The sequence below is a fragment of the Armigeres subalbatus genome, chromosome 3, assembly GCF_024139115.2.
Source record: "Armigeres subalbatus isolate Guangzhou_Male chromosome 3, GZ_Asu_2, whole genome shotgun sequence".
Taxonomy (NCBI): domain Eukaryota; kingdom Metazoa; phylum Arthropoda; class Insecta; order Diptera; family Culicidae; genus Armigeres; species Armigeres subalbatus.
Window position 1 is genome coordinate 215,228,743 of NC_085141.1, and position 20,897 is coordinate 215,249,639.

At 40.1% G+C, this 20,897-nt stretch overlaps 1 protein-coding gene across 1 annotated transcript in view; it reads right to left on the reverse strand.

Annotated features, from left to right (window-relative positions):
* Window positions 1–204: 204 nt before the first annotated feature.
* The window catches only part of LOC134219542 (somatomedin-B and thrombospondin type-1 domain-containing protein-like), a 225,033-nt gene continuing 204,340 nt past the window's right edge, over window positions 205–20,897 (reverse strand). The window contains exons 3-5 of the mRNA XM_062698288.1: window positions 13,224–13,418; window positions 2,461–2,581; window positions 205–1,503 (exon numbers count right to left, since the gene is read on the reverse strand). Coding sequence (XP_062554272.1) covers window positions 1,137–1,503; window positions 2,461–2,581; window positions 13,224–13,418 — 683 coding nt within the window. The 3' untranslated portion in view covers window positions 205–1,136. The remainder of the gene's footprint in view (window positions 1,504–2,460; window positions 2,582–13,223; window positions 13,419–20,897) is intronic.

Below are 20,897 nucleotides of genomic sequence, written 5' to 3' on the forward strand. Positions count from 1 at the left end.
TTCAAATCCATCATCATCAACGTGCCACCTCACACAAAGGGATATCCGAACTACCTATGTGTGATTGCCTTCTAGATTACTACATCTAACAAGGGTTCTCATTTTCTTATCTTTATCTGGGTGGCGTAACTCATGTCTCTCTTCAAATGTCGAATCTGGGTGGCGTGATATGGTATTCGGATTGTTTAAAAAAGAAAGAGAAACTTTAGCTTAAGATTTGTATTTAACATTATTTTACACTTTTATACTAAACCACAAAAGTAAACCTAATGATATTTACTGATTACTCCTCGTTGCAATCATTTTACTATCCCATCTTTTCAAGATTTAAGTAGAAACATGTTTTAGAACTAATTGGTTTGCTAAATAAATGATGCATGTTTGATTCGTTCGATATGGCACTCTTCTATAGGCTCTGGATGTTCCACAGATGATAAATGGATTAAATCGTTAAATTAGATTGGATTTACGTATTGTAAAAAAGGGAAGTAATATAATATTGAGAACAGTTTAATCGAAATACTTCTGGGCGAATGATGCGCTAAAACCAAGTTTCTCTAAATTCATATATAATTCGAGTATTTTGCCGTACTTTTCACTTAATTAATTTCGTGTGATGAATAAATAGTGATTGATATTACTTTCATCAACCGAGTCAAGCTCGGATCATTCTCCACTGTCCTGCTTTTTCAAGATTTTTATCTACTTATGTCTATCTTAAAATATAAAATCTCTCGATAAGTTTTTCATGTTCTTCTCTATCAAGATAAGATTTAAAAACTTGTGACAGTAAATGTCACTGTCACCTGTTCTAAAACTAACAAGTTCCCGTCGCCTTTTCGTGCTCATATCGTGTGACGAGAATTCTTCCTGCGCTTTTTTAATTCACTTTTCTCGAGAGTTTTTATTATACCGAGTGACTTTATTGAGTTCTAGGATTTTTTTTCTCCTTTCTCCAAACTGTCCCTCCCAATAGCTGAATATTGTCGATGATACACACATTTATGGTGTCACTTTCACGTGGCTCCGCGTTTTTACTCTTTTCTCATTTGCCGAAAGGATTCGCCTCCCAGCTCAAACCGATCGTTCGGTGATGGGTTGTGGGGTGCAAGCAGCAGCAGCGACGACGGCCACATCTAGACGAAAATGAACTGTGCCTCGATGTTGGAGCATTTTTTCAGCTGTTTGGCCGCCACGCGCATCCACTTGCCTCGGCAGGAGGGCAATGCCAAGCTGGAGAACCGGGTGCTGCGTCCGGTTAGGCCCTCCCCGCGACATCGGAATTTTGGCTTTCGCTCCTGCTGCTGGCGTTCGTCGTCCTCGTCGTCCAGGATTGAGTTGTTCGAGATCTCCGCTACCATCGTATCCACCATGGACTTGTCCTCGTGCAGGGCCTCCAGCTCGCAGCGTACAATCACCCGGTCGCCCTCGGCCAGGGAGTTGTAGGTTTTGTCCCGGTGACAGGCCTTGGTTGCTTTAATTACTTCAAACTCTATGCAGTACCTGTGCGAGAATGCGAAACGGAGAAAAACAGAGCAGTGAGCATAAAATGGGATAACATACTTTCGTAAACTTGCATCCCGGAGTAAGTTAATTAAAACTGTGCTCGGGACGGAAGATTCAAGTAAGGTGAAGTGGAGCAAAGTGGTTATTTGAAAGTTTTCGTTCCTCAGTAATTGTTGGTGTCTCGTTTAGAGCAAAAGTAAACAACTGCATAAGGATTACTTAATTGTTGAATAAGTAGCTTTAGTAACAGTTTTTTCGCAGATTATGTGGTTCATAGAGGTATCAGGCATCATTTATCAGCTCCCCTTCTTTAGCCTTGCGGTAAGATGTGCGGCTACAAATCAATACCATGCTGAAGGTGGCTGGATTGGATTCAATTTCCTCGATTTCTCTGAGTATAGAGTATTATCGTGTTAGCCCCATGTTATATGATTACGGAAAAGGGTAACTTGACTTAAAAACCTTACAGAATCAATAACTGTGGAAATCCTAAATGAACACTAAGCTGCGAAGCAACATTATCCCACTGTGGAGCGTAATGTCCGAGAAAAGGAAGAAGTTTGTAAATCCTGTCATATTGATAAGCAACCCCATTTTCCCCTTCTTAAAACAAGTGAAATGCGGAATTTTTATCGGCTGGTGCAGGATGAATTTGTGTTGATCCTGGATCTCTGGAAATGTGCTCCAAGCATTCTTTGCACTGCAACACCAAGCGCTAAGAAATTAATAAGGATAATGAATTATGCAGTGGTGAGTGAGCATTTTTCATCTAGTGTCTACAACAGCGGGGAAAGAATGAAATAAATAGTTGGACCGCCGCGGTGTACCGATGACGAGTGCAGGACGGCGAAGATAAACATAATGGGGTTAAGCTCAATGAAGCGTTTGTATAAATAGTTTAGAAAGTTGAAGGAAGACTGGAGTGAATCCTTAATTAGTGCATCGTGTACTTACTCGTTTCCTCGGTTGTGTTTGAAAGCGTTTTTGTATCGCAATCTCAAGTTGCGGCGGATGTCACTGGTGTCGTTCTCGTGTCGGCTCTTGGACAGATCCGCTGGCAGCAGCAGGGCAGTTTCTATAGGACACAAAGAAGAAGAAAATCATGTTAATTAAGCTGCGTGGGATGAATACAGTTGGATTTAAAAAAATATATATATTCATTCATTCACCCAAATGCAACCACAAATAGTTATGTTGGAGACATTTTTATAATCATGTATGATTGAATTGCATATAGCGCAAAAGTCCCGTTCATAGCACAGCTCCTAAACCAATGTTAGCAATATTGTTTAGCTAAAAACGAGCTATTCAAGAACTTAGAATGCAGAACCAGCAAAACTGAACAATAAAAAATAATAATTGAAGATAAATCGTGTGAAAATAAAATTTCGAAACTATTTCACGCTGTTATGGGCACAAATCTCCAAAAGCAAGCAACAGACAAGAGTGAAAAACAATTTTAGGGGAAGGAGGGGCAATATGCCCTAGCTAAGCATAGTCTGCTTTTCATGCCTTAACTATAACGATTTTCATGGGTGTTTCTACCTCACGCAACAGTTAAACAATATAGCTAGCTGATGCCATATTAAAATTAGAAAAAATCTCATATTGAGATTGATAATATTCTCATTTCAAAAAAGTGTTGATATTTCGTTGCCGGAAAACTCATGAGGCAAAACGCCTTTTAGCAGGCAGCTCTTAGGTGCTTCGGCACATCAGCATTCTGGCATGGAAAGTGCTTGGAGACGCGAGTAAATTGTAGGATAGTTCCACTAAGGCGTTTTGCCACGCCGAAATGTTAGATTTTTCAGTTTTTTCCACATTCCAATCAATTATTTTGACACTTTTTCGTCTAGCCTACATAATTTCACGTCTAGTTTTATTAAGGCTATCTCAAACATGGTAAATATAAGTGAATACCTGAGAGTCGTTTTGCCCCGGAGGGGCGTTTTGGGGCCTCTTCCCCTAATCCTTGCTTCGATGAAGCATGTACGCGAAAATGTAAGTAGTAAAAAAGTCTGCCAGGAATATCCGTTCCCATGCAAAATTATGTCGTTACGGTTACTGCTACTTGAATTTTCAAAATAGGGTATCTGCCCCAATTTCAATCACCCATCTCAATAAGCAAGCAAACACATTAGAATTGACAATGCTTGCTCACAATCAATGATTTGTTTGCAAAATGCAATTTTCTTTCCTAAACAACAGAATAAACGGGTATGTGTCATTTGGCATAAAGCCATTTGGCATTACAACAATAAAGTTTTTTTTTAACAAATTGGCACCGAATCTTACGTTTTCTTCCATACAGATCAATAGTTTTTGGCAAAACTCAACACCCTGGAGCACTTCCATTGCGAGCTCTACAGGGCCTGCCTGGGAAGCAGTGTTACGATAGACGGGGATACGTTCGAGGTGGTCGATAAATTCTTCTACCTTGGATCCTTGCTAACGGCTGATAATAATGTTAGTCGTGAAATATGAACGCGCATCATCTGTGGAAGTCGGGCCTACTACGAGCTCCAGAAGAAACTGCGGTCAAAAAAGGTTCACACCCGCAACAGATGTGTTCTGTTCTTCTTCTTCTTATTGGAATTAATCCCCACACTGGGACAGAGCCGCCTCTCAGCTTAGTGTTCATTAAGCACTTCCACAGTTATTAACTGCGAGGTTTCTAAGCCAGGTTACCATTTTTGCATTCATATATTATGAAGCTAACACGATGATACTTTTATGCCCAGGGAAGTCGAGACAATTTCCAAACCGCAAATTGTCTAGACCTGCTCCGGGAATCGAACCCAGCCACCCTGAGCATGGCTTTGCTTTGTAGTCGCGCGTCTAAACGAGAGACTTCGAATCGGCGGATGACGTTGCACTCCTAGCTCAATGGCGGTGTGATATGCAGAGTAACCTCAACGACCTTGCCGAGCGCTGCTCTTTGGCGGGTTTAGTTATCAACGCCCACAATACCAAATCGTTGGATGTGAACATGGCGACCTCTCCCAGCTTCGCAGTGGCCGAGCCATCAGTGAATAATGTTGAAAGCTTAAAAACGGATAAAAGGATATCAATATCCGTTGAAAACGCTCGAAGCCACATTTCAAGAGACTCGGAAGTCTCCGTTCAAGAGTCTCGGAAGTCTCCTACAAAGAGGCTCGGAAGCCTCCTTCCTCAAAGGCTCGGAAGTCTCCTTTCAAGAGGTTCGGAATCCTTTTTTCGAGAGACTCGAAAGCCTCGTTTCAAGATTCTCGGAAGCCTCCTTTCAAGAGGCTCGGAAGCATCCTTTTAAGAGGCTCGAAAGCCTCCTTTCAAGAGGCTCGGAAGCCACCTTTCAAGAGACTCGGGCCTCCTTTCAAGAGGCTCAGAGCCTCCTTTCATGAGGCTCAGAAGCTTCCTTTTAATAGGCTCGGAAGCCTCATTTCAAGAGGTTCGGAAGCCTCATTTCAAGAGGCTCAAGCCTCCTTTCAAGAGGCTCAGAAGCCTCCTTTCAAGAGGCTCAGGAAGCCTCCTTTCAAGAGGCTCAGAAGCCTCCTTTCAAGAGGCTCAGAGCCTCCTTTCAAGAGGCTCAGAAGCCTCCTTTCAAGAGGCTCAGAGCCTCCTTTCAAGAGGCTCAGAGCCTCCTTTCAAGAGGCTCAGAAGCCTCCTTTCAAGAGGCTCTGGAAGCCTCCTTTCAAGAGGCTCAGAGCCTCCTTTCAAGAGGCTCAGAAGCCTCCTTTCAAGAGGCTCAGGAAGCCTCCTTTCAAGAGGCTCAGAAGCCTCCTTTCAAGAGGCTCAGGAAGCTTCCTTTCAAGAGGCTCCAGGCCTCCTTTCAAGAGGCTCAGAGCCTCCTTTCAAGAGGCTCAGGAAGCCTCCTTTCAAGAGGCTCAGGCCTCCTTTCAAGAGGCTCAGAGCCTCCTTTCAAGAGGCTCAGAAGCCTCCTTTCAAGAGGCTCAGAAGCCTCCTTTCAAGAGGCTCAGAAGCCTCCTTTCAAGAGGCTCAGAAGCCTCCTTTCAAGAGGCTCAGAAGCCTCCTTTCAAGAGGCTCAGGCCTCCTTTCAAGAGGCTCAGAAGCCTCCTTTCAAGAGGCTCAGAAGCCTCCTTTCAAGAGGCTCAGAGCCTCCTTTCAAGAGGCTCAGGAAGCCTCCTTTCAAGAGGCTCAGGCCTCCTTTCAAGAGGCTCAGAAGCCTCCTTCCAAGAGGCTCGGAAGCCTCCTTTCAAGAGGCTCGGAAGCCTCCTTTCAAGAGGCTCGGAAGCCTCCTTTCAAGAGGTTCGGAGCCCTCTTTTAAGAGGCTCGGAGCCTTCTTTCAAGAGGCTCGGAGCCTTCTTTCAAGAGGCTCGGAGCCTTTTTTCAAGAGGCTCGGAAGCCTCCTTTCAAGAGGCTCGGAAGCTTCCTTTCAAGAGGCTCAGAGCCTCCTTTCAAGAGGCTCAGAAGCCTCCTTTCAAGAGGCTCAGAAGCCTCCTTTCAAGAGGCTCAGAAGCCTCCTTTCAAGAGGCTCAGGAAGCCTCCTTTCAAGAGGCTCAGGAAGCCTCCTTTCAAGAGGCTCAGAAGCCTCCTTTCAAGAGGCTCAGAAGCCTCCTTTCAAGAGCTCAAGCCTCCTTTCAAGAGGCTCAGAAGCCTCCTTTCAAGAGGCTCAGAAGCCTCTCTTCAAGAAGCTCAGAAGCCTCCTTTCAAGAGGCTCAGAAGCCGCCTTTCAAGAGGCTCAGATGCCTCTCTTCAAGAGGCTCAGAAGCCTCCTTTCAAGAGGCTCAGAAGCCTCCTTTCAAGAGGCTCAGAAGCCTCCTTTCAAGAGGCTCAGAAGCCTCCTTTCAAGAGGCTCAGAAGCCTCCTTTCAAGAGGCTCAGAAGCCTCCTTTCAAGAGGCTCAGAAGCCTCCTTTCAAGAGGCTCAGAAGCCTCATTTCAAGAGGCTCAGAAGCCTCCTTTCAAGAGGCACGGAAGGCTCCTTTCAAGAGGGTCGGAACCCTTCTTTCAAGAGTCTAAAAAGTCTCCTTTCAAGAGGCTCGGGAGCCTCCTTTCAAGAGGCTCGGAAGCCTCCTTTCAAGAGGCTCGGAAGCCTCCTTTCAAGAGGCTCGGAAGCCTCCTTTCAAGAGGCTCGGAAGCCTCCTTTCAAGAGGCTCGGAAGCCTCCTTTCAAGAGGCTCGGAAGCCTCCTTTCAAGAGGCTCGGAAGCCTCCTTTCAAGAGGCTCGGAAGCCTCCTTTCAAGAAGCCTATAAAAGTCCTTATGGGAAGCTTGATGCATGAAATTAGTTTGCAAAATCAGGCAACTTTTAAGATTGCCTATATCTTGATAGTTTTCATGTCAATTTTTCATATATCTCATGAGTTATGCTTAATTTCATTTACAGCAAAAAATAAGGGGTACCTCAATGAATGTAAAAGTTTGAAGAAAAACGTTGGGAATCGCTATACCAATCAACTCAGCGCGACAAATTTTGTTAATAATATGCGTGAAATACTTTTTGGTAAAGTCGGGCAACTTGTTTTACTTTGTTACTTTGGGTTACTTTGTATGAGTGGTGAAAAAGGAAATTTGACAGTGAATTACGTCATGTTTTTGTTTTAAAATGACCAAAGTAGCCCTTGATTTTTTAAAAGAAGCTGATCTCGATGTAAGTCATGTAATGACTGACTGAAAATGAGCGCCAGATAGTCGCCTAAGAAAAACATACATCCAGATATAAAGCTATTTGATATTTTTGAAAATTTGGCCGCCACGTGGTGGATTATGGCGATGAATGCTTTGATAACCATAACACGTGCTATTTGTACTACGGATAAATTTTCCACATCTATGAGAGCCTTGGAAAATGATTACAAAAGTTGTCATTTTATTGCAAAGCACAATATTTTTCGCTACTGATATATAACTCATGATCGATTGAATTAAAGTAATTTGAAAAATGATAATCTACCTATATAAATAAAATGCATTATCACCTAAAGGTGGGTGATTATAAACTATATAATATAGAACAAGTTCACTTGTCATAATACGAGTTTGTACAATCCCATTGAATTCCACCACTTAATTGTATCTTGACAGATACGTATTTCGACCTCAACAGTAAGGCCGTTTTCAGTGTCTCGTACTTGACTCGACATGACTTGACATGTCGAGTCAAGTACGAGACACTGAAGACGGCCTTACTGTTGAGGTCGAAAAACGTATCTGTCAAGATACAATTAAGTGGTGGAATTCAATGGGATTGTACAAAACTCGTCTTATGACAAGTGAAGACATTCCACTAAAAAGCTCAAAATAATTTTCTTAACATAGAACAAGTTGCTAACTTAGTGCGCACTCAGGGGGAAATTCTGGATCTGTCGAAATGGAGTTATGACTATTTACTGATGAAGGAGCAATCGAACAAACAATTGTCTGTCTGTATTTTCATTTTACTTGAAATGAGAAAATCAGTGATTATTTGTTTTGCACTTTCGGCTAAACTGGATGCTATCTACTACACTCATTTCCTAGATTTTGTCCTTGGATTCCATGTGTAGTGTATCTCCTACCTTTCGCAAGTGAACTAGCAGCTACCGTTTTGTTTCAATTTCTGATCAGACCTGCATAGGTACTTTCATATCAAACAACCATTCTCATATGGAGTTTTATTTAAAACATTTTAATGAATCTTAGACATTTTACAAATACAAAAATACATTGGAACTGTCTAACAACGACAACATGTCAAAATTTTACAGATTGTCTTGTACGTGTGTTGTGCGAAGTTTTTGTTCGTTATTTGTGTCCATTTGAGGCAAATTTTGGCTGGTATTCAATATTGCACAAAAAATGTGTTCAAGTGTTCAGAATGTTAGTCAAAACGGTACAACGATGGCGAGAACGACAGCAATGCAGACGATAATGTCGACGACGAGTGTGTTCCTCGAGTAGCAGACATCCGAAATGGAAAAGATGGTCCAAAAAGCACTCTTCAAGCTGCGCTGTGTACATAAAAACAAATTTGACAAAATTATTCATTAACTATTTCTACTTAGAGCAATTATGTTCCTACTGATTCTGAACGCTTTAATAATAATTGTATATTATAATCTGCCTAGATCTGATTCAATTCCATTTTATTTTGTAACTTGATCGTAACTTAGCATGTATTTGTTACGACCTCAACAGTACAGCCGTCACAATGGTGTGGTACTTGACTCTAGTTGAATTTCAAATAACATAATTAAATGTACTGTTGGGCCATTTGGCCCAACAAGTACAATTGAGGCCATTCTCCCCCGACCTATAGCTAACCAGCCAGCCAATGGCAGAAGCATCACTCATCCTTTTCGGTGTTATGCTTCCGTCTGCGATCCTACTTCTCCTGACAGTCTCTGCTATTCACATTACAATCCTCTAATAACAATCAACACGACAGCGACAGGTTCATGATTCATCAACATTCCATTCCCATTTTTTCTCGGCGTCTCACGTTCAATGTTCACCTGCAGCGGGACAATTTTATGGAAAGGATTATGTGCATTTTCAACATTCCTATCCAACCGTCTCTCAAATATAGTCACTCCAATAGTTCAGCGCAATATAAAAATAACCGATGTAGGTAACTCGCTCAAGTTTAAATTATGTATTGAAATGTGTTGAACCAACTATAATCTCGTCGCGGGTTATACCATCGTAGGTGCTGTGGAATTTAGTTTTGCAGTTTTGCGAGTTACTCATTTTAACGGGAATTTCGTTTTAACCGTTTTATTACTCATTTTACTAACTTCTCGCATCTAACTTCTCATATATATTTTCTATTTTGCAAAAAGGCATATCCTTGATAATACTCGAACTATGGCTATTGAAATAAAATTCAAAACTCGATTTGCTAATAACACACGAAAGTTCTATAAGACGTTAAACTGCTCACGTAAGGGCCACGTGGCACAGCCCGATGTGTGTAGGGGGCAGGGGCGTAAACGGACTTCTTACGAACGAGCGTGAGCGTTGATCCAAACGTAACCAGAGCAGGAGCGACGACCTCGATAACAGAAATTGGTATGATTTAGCCTTGCATAAGAGGTAAAATACCAAAAAATAATACCAAAAACTTATTTACAGAATACTTGAGGCATACCATGCTTAGGTATTTCAATACCAAACGAATAATAATTGGTTATGCATTTGGTATTGAAATTCAATTTAATAACTGAGTTTGTTATGGCTTAAGTATTCTGCATATTAGTTTTTGGTATTATTCCTTTGGTATTTTACCTCTTATGCAGGGCTAGTTCATAACAGAGTATGGTATCAATAACAGAATTAAGTATTATTTAGCCAATATCTCCTGCTCGGGAACGGCAACTCTACGAAGAGCACCTGAATGGGGATGTGGCAGCCATCGGTTGGTGAGAGTAAGGTCAGGGAATGACACTTTTGGTACGATTTTCACGAAGCTCACGTTCCCCTTTCCTCTTATTAGCACTACATCCTCCGCTGGGATATTGCCGCCTTGCAGCTTAGTGTTCATTAAGCACTTCACAGATAAAAATATGTTGTGATTTTAAATGTATTTTCATGCACATATTTGGAGCATGCAAATAAACGTAACATTCAATCGATCTCACTATTCTTTTAAATCGAAATAATTGTAAACGGTGCTTGTTTGTAAAATTCAATCAAATTTTATTGAATTTCGAATGCTAATTCGTTTGATGGGATAAGCTGCAATTTTACACGTCGTTGAATTTTCAAAATTATTTGCTGTGTTACACAGTTGTTTACTGCGAGGTTTCTATGCCACCATTTTTGCATTCGTATATCATGAAGCTAACACGATGATACATTTATGCCCAGGGAAGTCGAGAAAACTTTCAACCCGAAAATTTCCAAGACTATACCAGCCATCTTCAGCACGATCTTTGTAGTCGCGTATCTTTCCGTATGGCTAGGGTAGGCCCCGTTCCTCGATGAAAATAAAAAGGAATCTAGGTTAAGGGTCCAGCCTATCAGGCTCTAGTTTTGCCAATATTCAGTTTTTGCTGCTGTTTTACGATCACTAAGTACATTGTAAAGTTAGTGCTTTGCACTAGTGGCGTTGTTCTTCGGCGTATTAATAGTGGTGTTATTTTGTTATTGTTATGGTGTTATTGAGAACTTGAGATAAAAAAACATATTTCCAATTTTTCAACATAATAAAGAATATGAGTTGCTCTTTCAAATGTCGTGTAATAGTAGTTTGTGCAACTAGTTGCAAAAATATGATTTTTTCAGCACGAGTTGTACGTTTATCCAACGAGGATTGCCGAGTTGAATAAATACTACGAGTGCAGAAAAAATCGAGTTTTGCAACGAGTTGCACACGCTATATTTTGCAATGACGAAAAATGGACTTTAATTTGATAAATCTGTACCAAAATTTAATCTAATTTACTCCACATGATCATTCTTGACAATAAATTATGTTGCTGCAGAGAACAATCAGATTCCATGTTACCGTGCCTCATTGCATAGTTCGATAAGCCGTGAAGCGATAGATGTACTTGCCTTTGGAAATTTTTGATGTCATGTCCATTTCACTATTTATTTTTATTATGTGACGCAGAGAATACACTATTTGAGCACTTTTCCAAGCTAATTCAGCAAAATGTAGTCATGTAACTATTGTTCAAATGTTGGTTTTTCATTATAGTACCCAAATGAGTGTTATAATCAATATTACGCAACCCATTTGAGTTGCATAATGTTCATTAAAGCACCCATTCCGTTGGTATGGAAAAGTAGGCCGTTTTATCACTCAAAGACGAACTGTAAACCAGGAATTGCAAAAACATTTTTTTTTTGTTTATCCCAATCGAGGATATCAATTTTTGCGCCAATTTCCAACCAACAAGTTCTCCATTTTTCTGTTAAAGAGGTCGATGAATACTACTCATTATCACCATTTTTGGGAAATGGCGTAAACGTCACCTTTTCAGATTACGGCAGCACAGGTAAGGTTTTTTTTAGCAACATTTATTAGAATGAGCTGCGCTCCAATTTTGTAGAACATTACATGTCTGTATTCCGTAAAACAAAAAAAAAGATTTTTTTATATAATGGGCCACCCTATTTTTTGATACCACCATAATGAGTAATAATGATGTCATTAACTATTCCGAACAACTGATGAACCACGAGTTCACCCAACTCTACGGTGAACTTAGTATCCAGATGGTTGCTAAAGCTGGAAGAGTTCGATGGGCAGGGGCATGTTTCAGAATCCTTCAAATATGGTGATCGCTTCCGACCCGGCAGGTACAAGGAGGCGTGAAGCTCAGAGAGCGAGGTGGGATGACCAGGTACAAAAAGACTTGGTGAGCGTGAGGCGCAATCGAGGATGGAGAGATGTGGCCTTGAACCGCGTATTGTGGCGTCAAAATGTTATTTGTTTAGTTGTGAGGCGTGAAGCAAAGCGTGTAAGCAAAATAAATTAAATGAAATGTTGGATAAAATATTGAACAAAATAACACAACATGATATAAATTTGATATTTTTGTGGAGTGTTTTTCTCACTTCTTCCCTTTTTTAAACTGTGACGCAAACGATAGATCACACCCACCTTGATTTCTGATAGCAATCAGGATAGGGATTTCAAAAGAAAAACATGAGTATCACTAGTGTCGAATCTACGAAGTACACCGTAACTATGCCATGCTATGCTATGCTTTAAACTGTGACGCAAACGATAATGTCGACGACAAGTGTACTTCATGATTCAGCAATAACAAGAATCTGTATCTACATATATTTGTCTGAGCGAATCATTCAGCGGCAGAACCATCACTCATCTTTCCGGTATTATGCTTTGTTCTATGTTGATATATCACCATTTTGCAATTCACATTATATTCAACAATCTTCTCTTAACAATCAACACAACTACAAACGAACATGTACATGGAAAGGATTAGAGATTTATAGCTCGATTATTCGTAGTTGCTATTCCGTGATTAACGTGAACAATGGAAATGGTACAGCAATCAGGACACCAACAGCGGCGGCTCGTGCGAGAGATTAGTTGCTTAACCTCAATGTACATTTCAGAATAGTGAAGCATTAATAACGGTGCCAGTTTTATGTTAATAGTACCTAATAGTACTCATTTATATTTTTTTAACTCATTGAGTTCAATGCTGTCCATAAGAAGCAGAGCTGTTTTTGGTATACTCTTTGCATATTGGACAAAAGTACGTTTGAAATCGGTTGAGCTATCCAACACTTTGTCTAAATCATATTGTTAAACACAAAGCTAGGGGAAAGTAAGGATGTTTTCGATTATTTAGTAATCTGGGGTTGATCACTTAGTAGTCAATAACTCATTCCAGAGGCTGAATTTCGTAGTACGTAGGTTTTTCTACAACTCTGCCTCAAGTCCATCATACAACACATTTTGAAATTCAGCCTCTTTAATGAGTTATTGGCAAATTACTAAATGATCGAAAACATTTTGGGAGGCAAGTATCCATTCTGCGAAATTATCGAATTGTTTAAATTTTTCCTCCATACCAAAATAGCTCAGCTGCACAAAAAAGAAAATGACCTGTTGTTAAAAATTATGTTTGGTTTAACAAATCGTCAATGCGACAGGATACATTTTCTCCTCTCATAAAAAAAATGAACAAAAAACATTATTGCTAGGGTGGGTCGTTGAATTTAATTTCGCCCATACCAAATTACGCGCTGGTCCCACAAAAAAAAGACAATGCCATGTCCGGTGGGAGTTTTACCACCCATCCCCATGCTACTTACCGCGAAGCACCTTCCGATCGTGATGGTTATGGCATTTGAGTCCTTGGCAGCCCCGTTTTTGCACCAACGAGGGGCAGTGTTTGCCGCCATTTTGCGGTTTCTGTTCAATTATCCTGGTCCGTGACATCATGCCGGTTCCGCAGTGGGTGTCACACTCGCTCCATGGGCCCCACTCGCTCACGACGCAATCGATCACTAGTGGGCGAAAAAAAAAGGTAAAATATTATTATGGCTGTGGCAAAAAACATTGTTTATTCGGTCGAGTGATGCAAGCAGGCCGCCGGAATGGATTATTGAGTGGAACATTTGCTTGGTGCAGTGTGGAACCCGTAAACCGATTGGTGGCTGTTTCACTGGGAAACATTCGAAATACCCGTTGAAAGAAGGTGCCCTTATAAATCGAATTAAATATGATATAGTATTGATTGTAACTAATAAGTTTTTCGAAGGTGTAATACATATATTCAAATGTAGGTACTTCCTAATCAGTCTACTATTAGTAATGCGTGAGTGGTTGTTGTAATATAGTCTAGTATTAGAAGATAGCCGAAACAGTTCTCGCATAAGACAAAACTAAGAAGTTATCTGATTCGTGTGGTTTGTAAATCGGTCAAAAATTAAGAGAGTTTGTTATGAGTTTTTGAACTTATCCGATTGGGAAATTAAGGATTCTCTGACTCGATCATTTCGTACGTGCTTATTCAAGAAGTCTGCGTTCATTCATTCGTTTTGTCTATTTGTAATTCTAAATATTTTAAAAATCTTATTTTTCGCGAGTCAGGGTCGAAAGTGGCGGAAAGCCGGACAAAACCAAATTTTTTTTCGTGAGTTTCGTGAAGCCCCCTTTTTTTTAATTTCACATATATAGTGAACGAACCAAGTTTTTTCGATTATAGCTTGTAAATTTATTTTTTGGTGTCTTGTTGTAGTTCATGCCGCAAAGCGTCTCCCTAACAAATATGTATAGGAAAATGAAATTTGGCTAAACTTTTTTGGGAAAGATTCGAAAAGATCTGGTATTATGTATTAAAATCTATTTTTTTGTCTACTTTCCGGTGGTTAGGGGTCGTACACATATTACGTAAGCATTTTTCCTTGGTTTTTTGACCCCTCCCCCCTTGTAAGATTTTTTTCATAAAAATAATTTTTTTTTATATGGTGCGTAAGAAAATGACGAACCCCCTTTCCCCCCATAAGTGCTTAAGTAATATGTGTACGGCCCCTTAGTGTGGTGAATTGCGCACATCGGACATCGTTCTCGGTTAAGTTCACGTGGACTTACCCTCTAGAGAGTCTCTCCTAGGCAAATTTGTTACAAAATTAATAATTAATTACATATAGAAACACACTGCTTCTGCCATAAATTCGTCTATCTATGTTGTAATTTTATAACTTAGCGCACGAGAAAGCAATTTTTAAACATTAAAACTAGAAGAATGACTTTATTCATGGTTCCATTTATAGTTTTAACGCTGTATTTGGCTACGCCGGTGGTTTCTGCGCTGACGTTTTTCCTGTGTTTTCCATTGTTTGGCGAAGAAGTGATAACTGCCAATAACGATTCCCATCTAAATTGGTTTTAGATGACTATTTTTTCATGACGTGATAACCTGTTGATGGGTTCCCAGCAAACGATTAGCACGCATAGTATTTCTACGTCGAATACACATGTTTATGTTGCGAACGGTAAACGTTGATTTTTATTGCCGTGATAGGATTTTGCTTTGCACATAACAGACACAACTCCTGAATTGATTGATGGCAATTAATTGTGACGCAAGAGCGGAATTTTAAATTGAGTTGTGTCAGAAATGATTTTTTACTATGATCTAATAATTGTGATTTCAATGTTGCGATTGTCTGGCAATCTGTAGGCATAACAATTCAGATCGTTCATTCAACTGAGGTGACTACACCAAAATATACAATTTAATCATTTGTTTGAGAAACTGCATATATCCATTTTACACCATTCAGAGAAAACAACAAAAAATACTTTTGAACAAATTGGCACCGAATCTTTCGATTTCTTCGATACATATCAATAGTTTCTGGCAAAACTCAACATCCTTGGACACTTCCAGTTTGATAACTGCAAGCAGTACTTCATAAATACTCTTCAAATTGCATATTTAACGTCTCAAACAAACGAATACAATGGTTGTATTGACATCTTCCGAAATTGTATATGCCAAAATTTTATTCGCTGTTTGGGTATATTACCTAGTTGACCAAAATAAACTCCCAAAAATAATTATAACACCTTATAAGGCCTTCCAGCCTAAAATTACCTAAATTTTCATATAATGATTGTTATTTGTATGTATGTTTACTGAGAGGCACGTTTTAGTTGTGAATAATTATTAAGCCACAATTTTTATATGGCGCTCCATACATATGGCTTATGGCTAAAACGTGTCTTTCCGTCAAACATGCATACAAATAACAATCATTATATAGAAACTTAGATCATTTTAGCTTGTACCCCTATGCCGATTTTGGTACCGCCGCGCCGTCTAACGCCATCTCGCTACCAATATATTGGAAGCTTTCAACACGATCCACTGATTGCCCGGCTACTGTGAAACTTAAAGGGCTCGTCGTGTTTACATCCACCGATTTGGTTTTGTTGAATTTGATGACCAAAAAAGGGAGCTCAGAAAGGTCGTTGAGGTTGCTCTGAATATCAGAGCGCCGTTGAGCGTTATCAGCCAATTCGAAGTCGTTCAGGAGCTCCATGGTTATAGGCTGCCATATCAGCCGACGGTTTGGTTCATGGTCAATCAAACCTACCAGAATCTCGTCGATTTCGATGGAAGACAGTAGCAGTGATAGAATACATTCTTGCCTCACACCGGTTACGACCCGGATGGGATCGGACAAGACCCCGTTGTGCAACGCTCTACACGAGAAGGCCTCGTACTGTGCCTCGATGAGGCCGATGATTTTCTCAGGAATCCCCTTGCGTCTAAGGGCGCATTGTGCATTTTCATCCCAGATGACATTCTCTACATCATGTGTTGGGCACTCTCCGTAGGCATTATCAAGGCTTTCATAGAATTCATCCTTTACGTCATCAGGCTTAACGTTCATTGGGGCATAGAGGCTGATCAAGCTATAGTTGAATAATTTGCCCTTCGTTTTCGAACATTATATTTAGCTGTCATAAGACGAGTTTAAACAATCCCATTGAATTCCACCACTTAATTGTATCCTGACAGATACGTATTTCGACCTCAACAGTAAGGCCGTCTTCAGTGTCTTGTACTTGACTCGACTACAAGTACAAGACACTGAAGACGGCCTTACTGTTGAGGTCGAAATACGTATCTGTCAGGATACAATTAAGTGGTGGAATTCAATGGGATTGTTTAAACTCGTCTTATGACAGGTGAAAACATTCCACTAAAAAGCTCAAAATAATTTTCTTATTATATTTAGTATAAATGGTTCACATTGTAATAATTCACGTTTATTACCTGTCACTCATTGTTTAGTAATAGCAAAATCATCCCACTAGCTACAACCCTGCTATCACTACTCTGCGAAAAATATCGTCTCCGTCCTGATGTTGCTGCACAAGTTCAGACGATCGGTAGCAAGGCATTCCCATTGTTCGTATACACCAATGGATCCAGCAAGGCAACTTCATCATCGCAATATCGACGGAGGCTGTACGCCAACTCGGGTGGTTAGGCAAAGAAGCTCGCCGAACCACGCACTCTCCCTTAAGATCTGCTCATCTCCAGCATCAGCATGCACAGCACGGTCATCATCATCGTCATCAACCACAAAGGAGTGATAAGGACGACTGGTCAACAGATAAGAGCGGGGAGAATCGCTCTCGGGCTTACCGACAAAATCATCGCATCAAGAGCAACGAGGACCAGTCCACCGTCTGCAGTGTGAAACGATGACCAGTCCACTTCAATCCAGCCACCGGGCAGCATGATCGGTTCTTATCTTACGTGTTGTATATCATCTATTTGTAATTACTGATGAAGAAATAATATATATGTTTTATGCATGTTTCGTGTCAAATCTATATAATAAAAATGAAATGGTCTGTGTTCGCATCCGCATAACTCGAAAACGGCTGGATGGATTTTCTTCATTCCTTCAGCAGATTTGTTTATTACAGTTTCCGACGGGTTTATATGATATTTCCTCATGTAAAAATCACGAGTAAGGATGAGTAAATGGTGAAAACTGAAATTAGGATTTGTATAGGAATTTGGGTTGAGCAGTTCAGAACGCGCATTTTCGCCTACTATGCAGGACAACGTCTGCCGGGTCGACTAGTAACTAATAAAAGTGTCGTGTTTCTACAACCGCCGCGAGTTTCTATGTGGTAACCCGAAATCTCAAAGGATTGGAAATCTTGTCGATCAAGTGCCTGGACCAAATTGGTGCATGAATGCAACGAGCTTGTTGGCTGATGGTTAGAATCCTCCATCGATGTCAGGGATGAAACAACATCTACAATCCACTACTGAGCCCAATCATCGACGGTAATCAACCCAATTCCCCGAACACTCATTATTCTACCGTTAATCGATTTGCTCACAACAAGTTGAATACGACGAAAAATTCTGCCCTATTGTTTCCTACGGAAAATTTGCGGATCGATCTACGGGATCAGAAATTTTGATCAAAATACAATAATTGTAAATACAAAAAAAATACAATTAACGAGTAAAAAATGTCACTCATTTTTTTAGCACTGATTCTTTAAGGATAAGCCTCCCGGAATCCAAAACTAAATGCTCTCGCGTTTTCAAGAAACCCCCATTCAAAACGGGAACCACGATCAACTGTCATTTTATTATTCCAGCTTTGCTGCGTGGCATAATAAAAATGACAGTTGTCCGTGGCTTCTATTTGGAATGGGATACTCTTGAAAACGCGAGTGCATTTGGTTTTGGATTCCGGAAGTCCTTGAGGTGAGTCATTTTCTGTCGTAGGACTCCAAACTATCCCTGAGTACAGATCCTAATAATCAAATCGATCAACATGCAGATCTTCGATGTCCCCACTAGTTTTATGAGTTGGAATAGCTCCAGGATACATTGTAACATAATTACAGACACACCACAGAATTCGTTCGACATCTAAGACACTCCAGACTCTCCTTGAGTACAGATCCTAATGTTCAAATCGATCAACATGCAGATCTTCGATGTCCCCACTAGTTTTATGAGTTGGAATAGCTCCAGGATACCTCGTAACATAATTACAGACACACCAAAAAATTCGTTCGATATCTACGACACTCCAAACTCTCCTTGAGTACAGATCCTAATATTAAGATCGATCGATATGAAGATCTTCGATGTCCCACTATTTTTATGAGGTGAAATAGCTCCGCGATACCTCGTAACGCCATTACAGGCACACCAGAGTTCGTTCGACATCTACGGCACTCCAAACTTTCCTTGAGTACAGGTCTTAATATTCAAATCGATCAACATGAGAATCTTCGATGTCCCCACTAGTTTTATGAGTTGGAATAGCTCCAGGATACCTCGTAACACCATAACAGACACTCCACAGAATTCGTTCGACACCTACGACACTCCAAACTATCCTTGAGTACAGATCCTAATATTCAAATCGATCAACATGCAGAACTTTGATGTCCCCACTAGTTTTATGAGTTGGAATAGCTCCAGGATACCTCGTAACACCATAACAGACACTCCACAGAATTAGTTCGACACCTACGACATTCCAAACTCTCCTTGAGCACAGATCCTAATATTTAAATCGATCAACATGCAGATCTTCGATGTCCCCACTAGTTTTATGAGTTGGAATAGCTCCAGGATACCTCGTAACACCATCACACACTCCACAGAATTCGTTCGACACTCACGACACTCCAAACTATCCTTGAGTACAGATCCTAATGTTCAAATCGATCAACATGCAGGTCTTCGATGTCCCCACTAGTTTTATGAGTTGGAATAGCTCCAGGATACCTCGTAACATCATTACAGACACACCACAGAATTCGTTCGACATCTACGACACTCCAAACTCTCCTTGATATCAGATCCTAATATTCAAATCGATCAACATAGAGATCCTCGATGTCCCCACTAGTTTTATGAAGTGGAATAGCTCCGCGATACCTCGTAACACCATTACAGGCACACCAGAGTTCGTTCGACATCTATGGCACTCCAATCCATCCTTGAGTACAGATCTTAATATTCAAATCGATCAACAAGAAGATCTTCGATGTCCCCACTATTTTTATGAGTTGGAATAGCTCCACGGGACTTCGTTACACCATTATAGACACATCACAGAATTCGTTCGACATCTACGACACTCCAAACTGTCTTTGAGCGCAGATCCTAATATTCAAATCGATCAACATGAAGATCTTCGATGTCTAAACTATTTTTACGAGATGGAATAGCTCCACGGAACTTCGGTACGCAGTAAGATATACACCACAGAATTCGTTGAACACGTACGACACTCCGAACTCCAAACAAGCTCAGATCCCTATTTACAAATCGATCAACTAGAAGATCTTTGATGTCCCCACTATTTTTATGAGTTGGAATAGCTCCATGAGACTTCATTAAACCATTATAAATACATAACAGAATTCGTTAAACATCTATTATACTCCAAACTATCCATGAGTACAGATCAGAATATTCAAAACGATCCACATAGAGATCTTCGATGTCTCAACTATGTTTATGAGTTGTAATAGCTCCACGGGATTTGGTTACACTATTAGAGACACGCCACAGAATTCGCTCGAAATCTACGACACTCCAAACTGTCTTTGATCTCAGATCCCAATATTCAAATCGATCTACACTATTTCTATGAGTGGACTTTGTTACACCATTATAGACACATTGTAGAATTCGTTGAACATGTACGACAATACTAATTGTCCATGAGTTCAATTCGTTATATTCGAATCGATCAACAAGAAGATGTACGATGGTCTAGCATGAATTTACCGCCAAAAAATTGTATGGTGAAGGACATCTAGGGAAGATCGATATAGTACGTACAATTACTATTTTCAACACCCCTCTCCCCTTCGCCACTTCTTGTAATAAACCTCTATTTTTTATCATTCGTCACGCAATTTGTGAATAACCACCTTACACAAATTTCATCAACAATGAGAGCATTTCTCGAAAAAAAACAATGACCTGTTACCAGTCTACTAAATATTTTTCGATGAAGAAGATTATTATTGAGAAACTTAACTATTGATTCCTTTTAGTACACTGCTTTCAAAAAGTTTACTCCTAGTGTGCTGCATGTTTACAGCAGTACACCAGAGCTTATTGTGTCGATTCGAAAGTTTTACTGAAACGCATTCTGTTGACGATCTCAAGAATCACATCAAATGATTGCAGAGGAACTGAGAGAGAGGTTTTTTTAGCAACATGATTAAGCTTTTTCATTTAATTCATGTTGCGATCAGTATGGAGAAAAGCATTTGAAATGAAATTTTGTGATATTATTCAATCGTATATTACTTTACTCTTACATATAAATGTTAGTCTTAGTAACATCCACTTCCGTGCAATACTGAAACCAATTATATTGTCGATTGAATGTATTGCGAGCTTTATTCAGTTCTTGGTACGCAATCCTCATTTATTGGTTAGACTGACATCTCATGATACC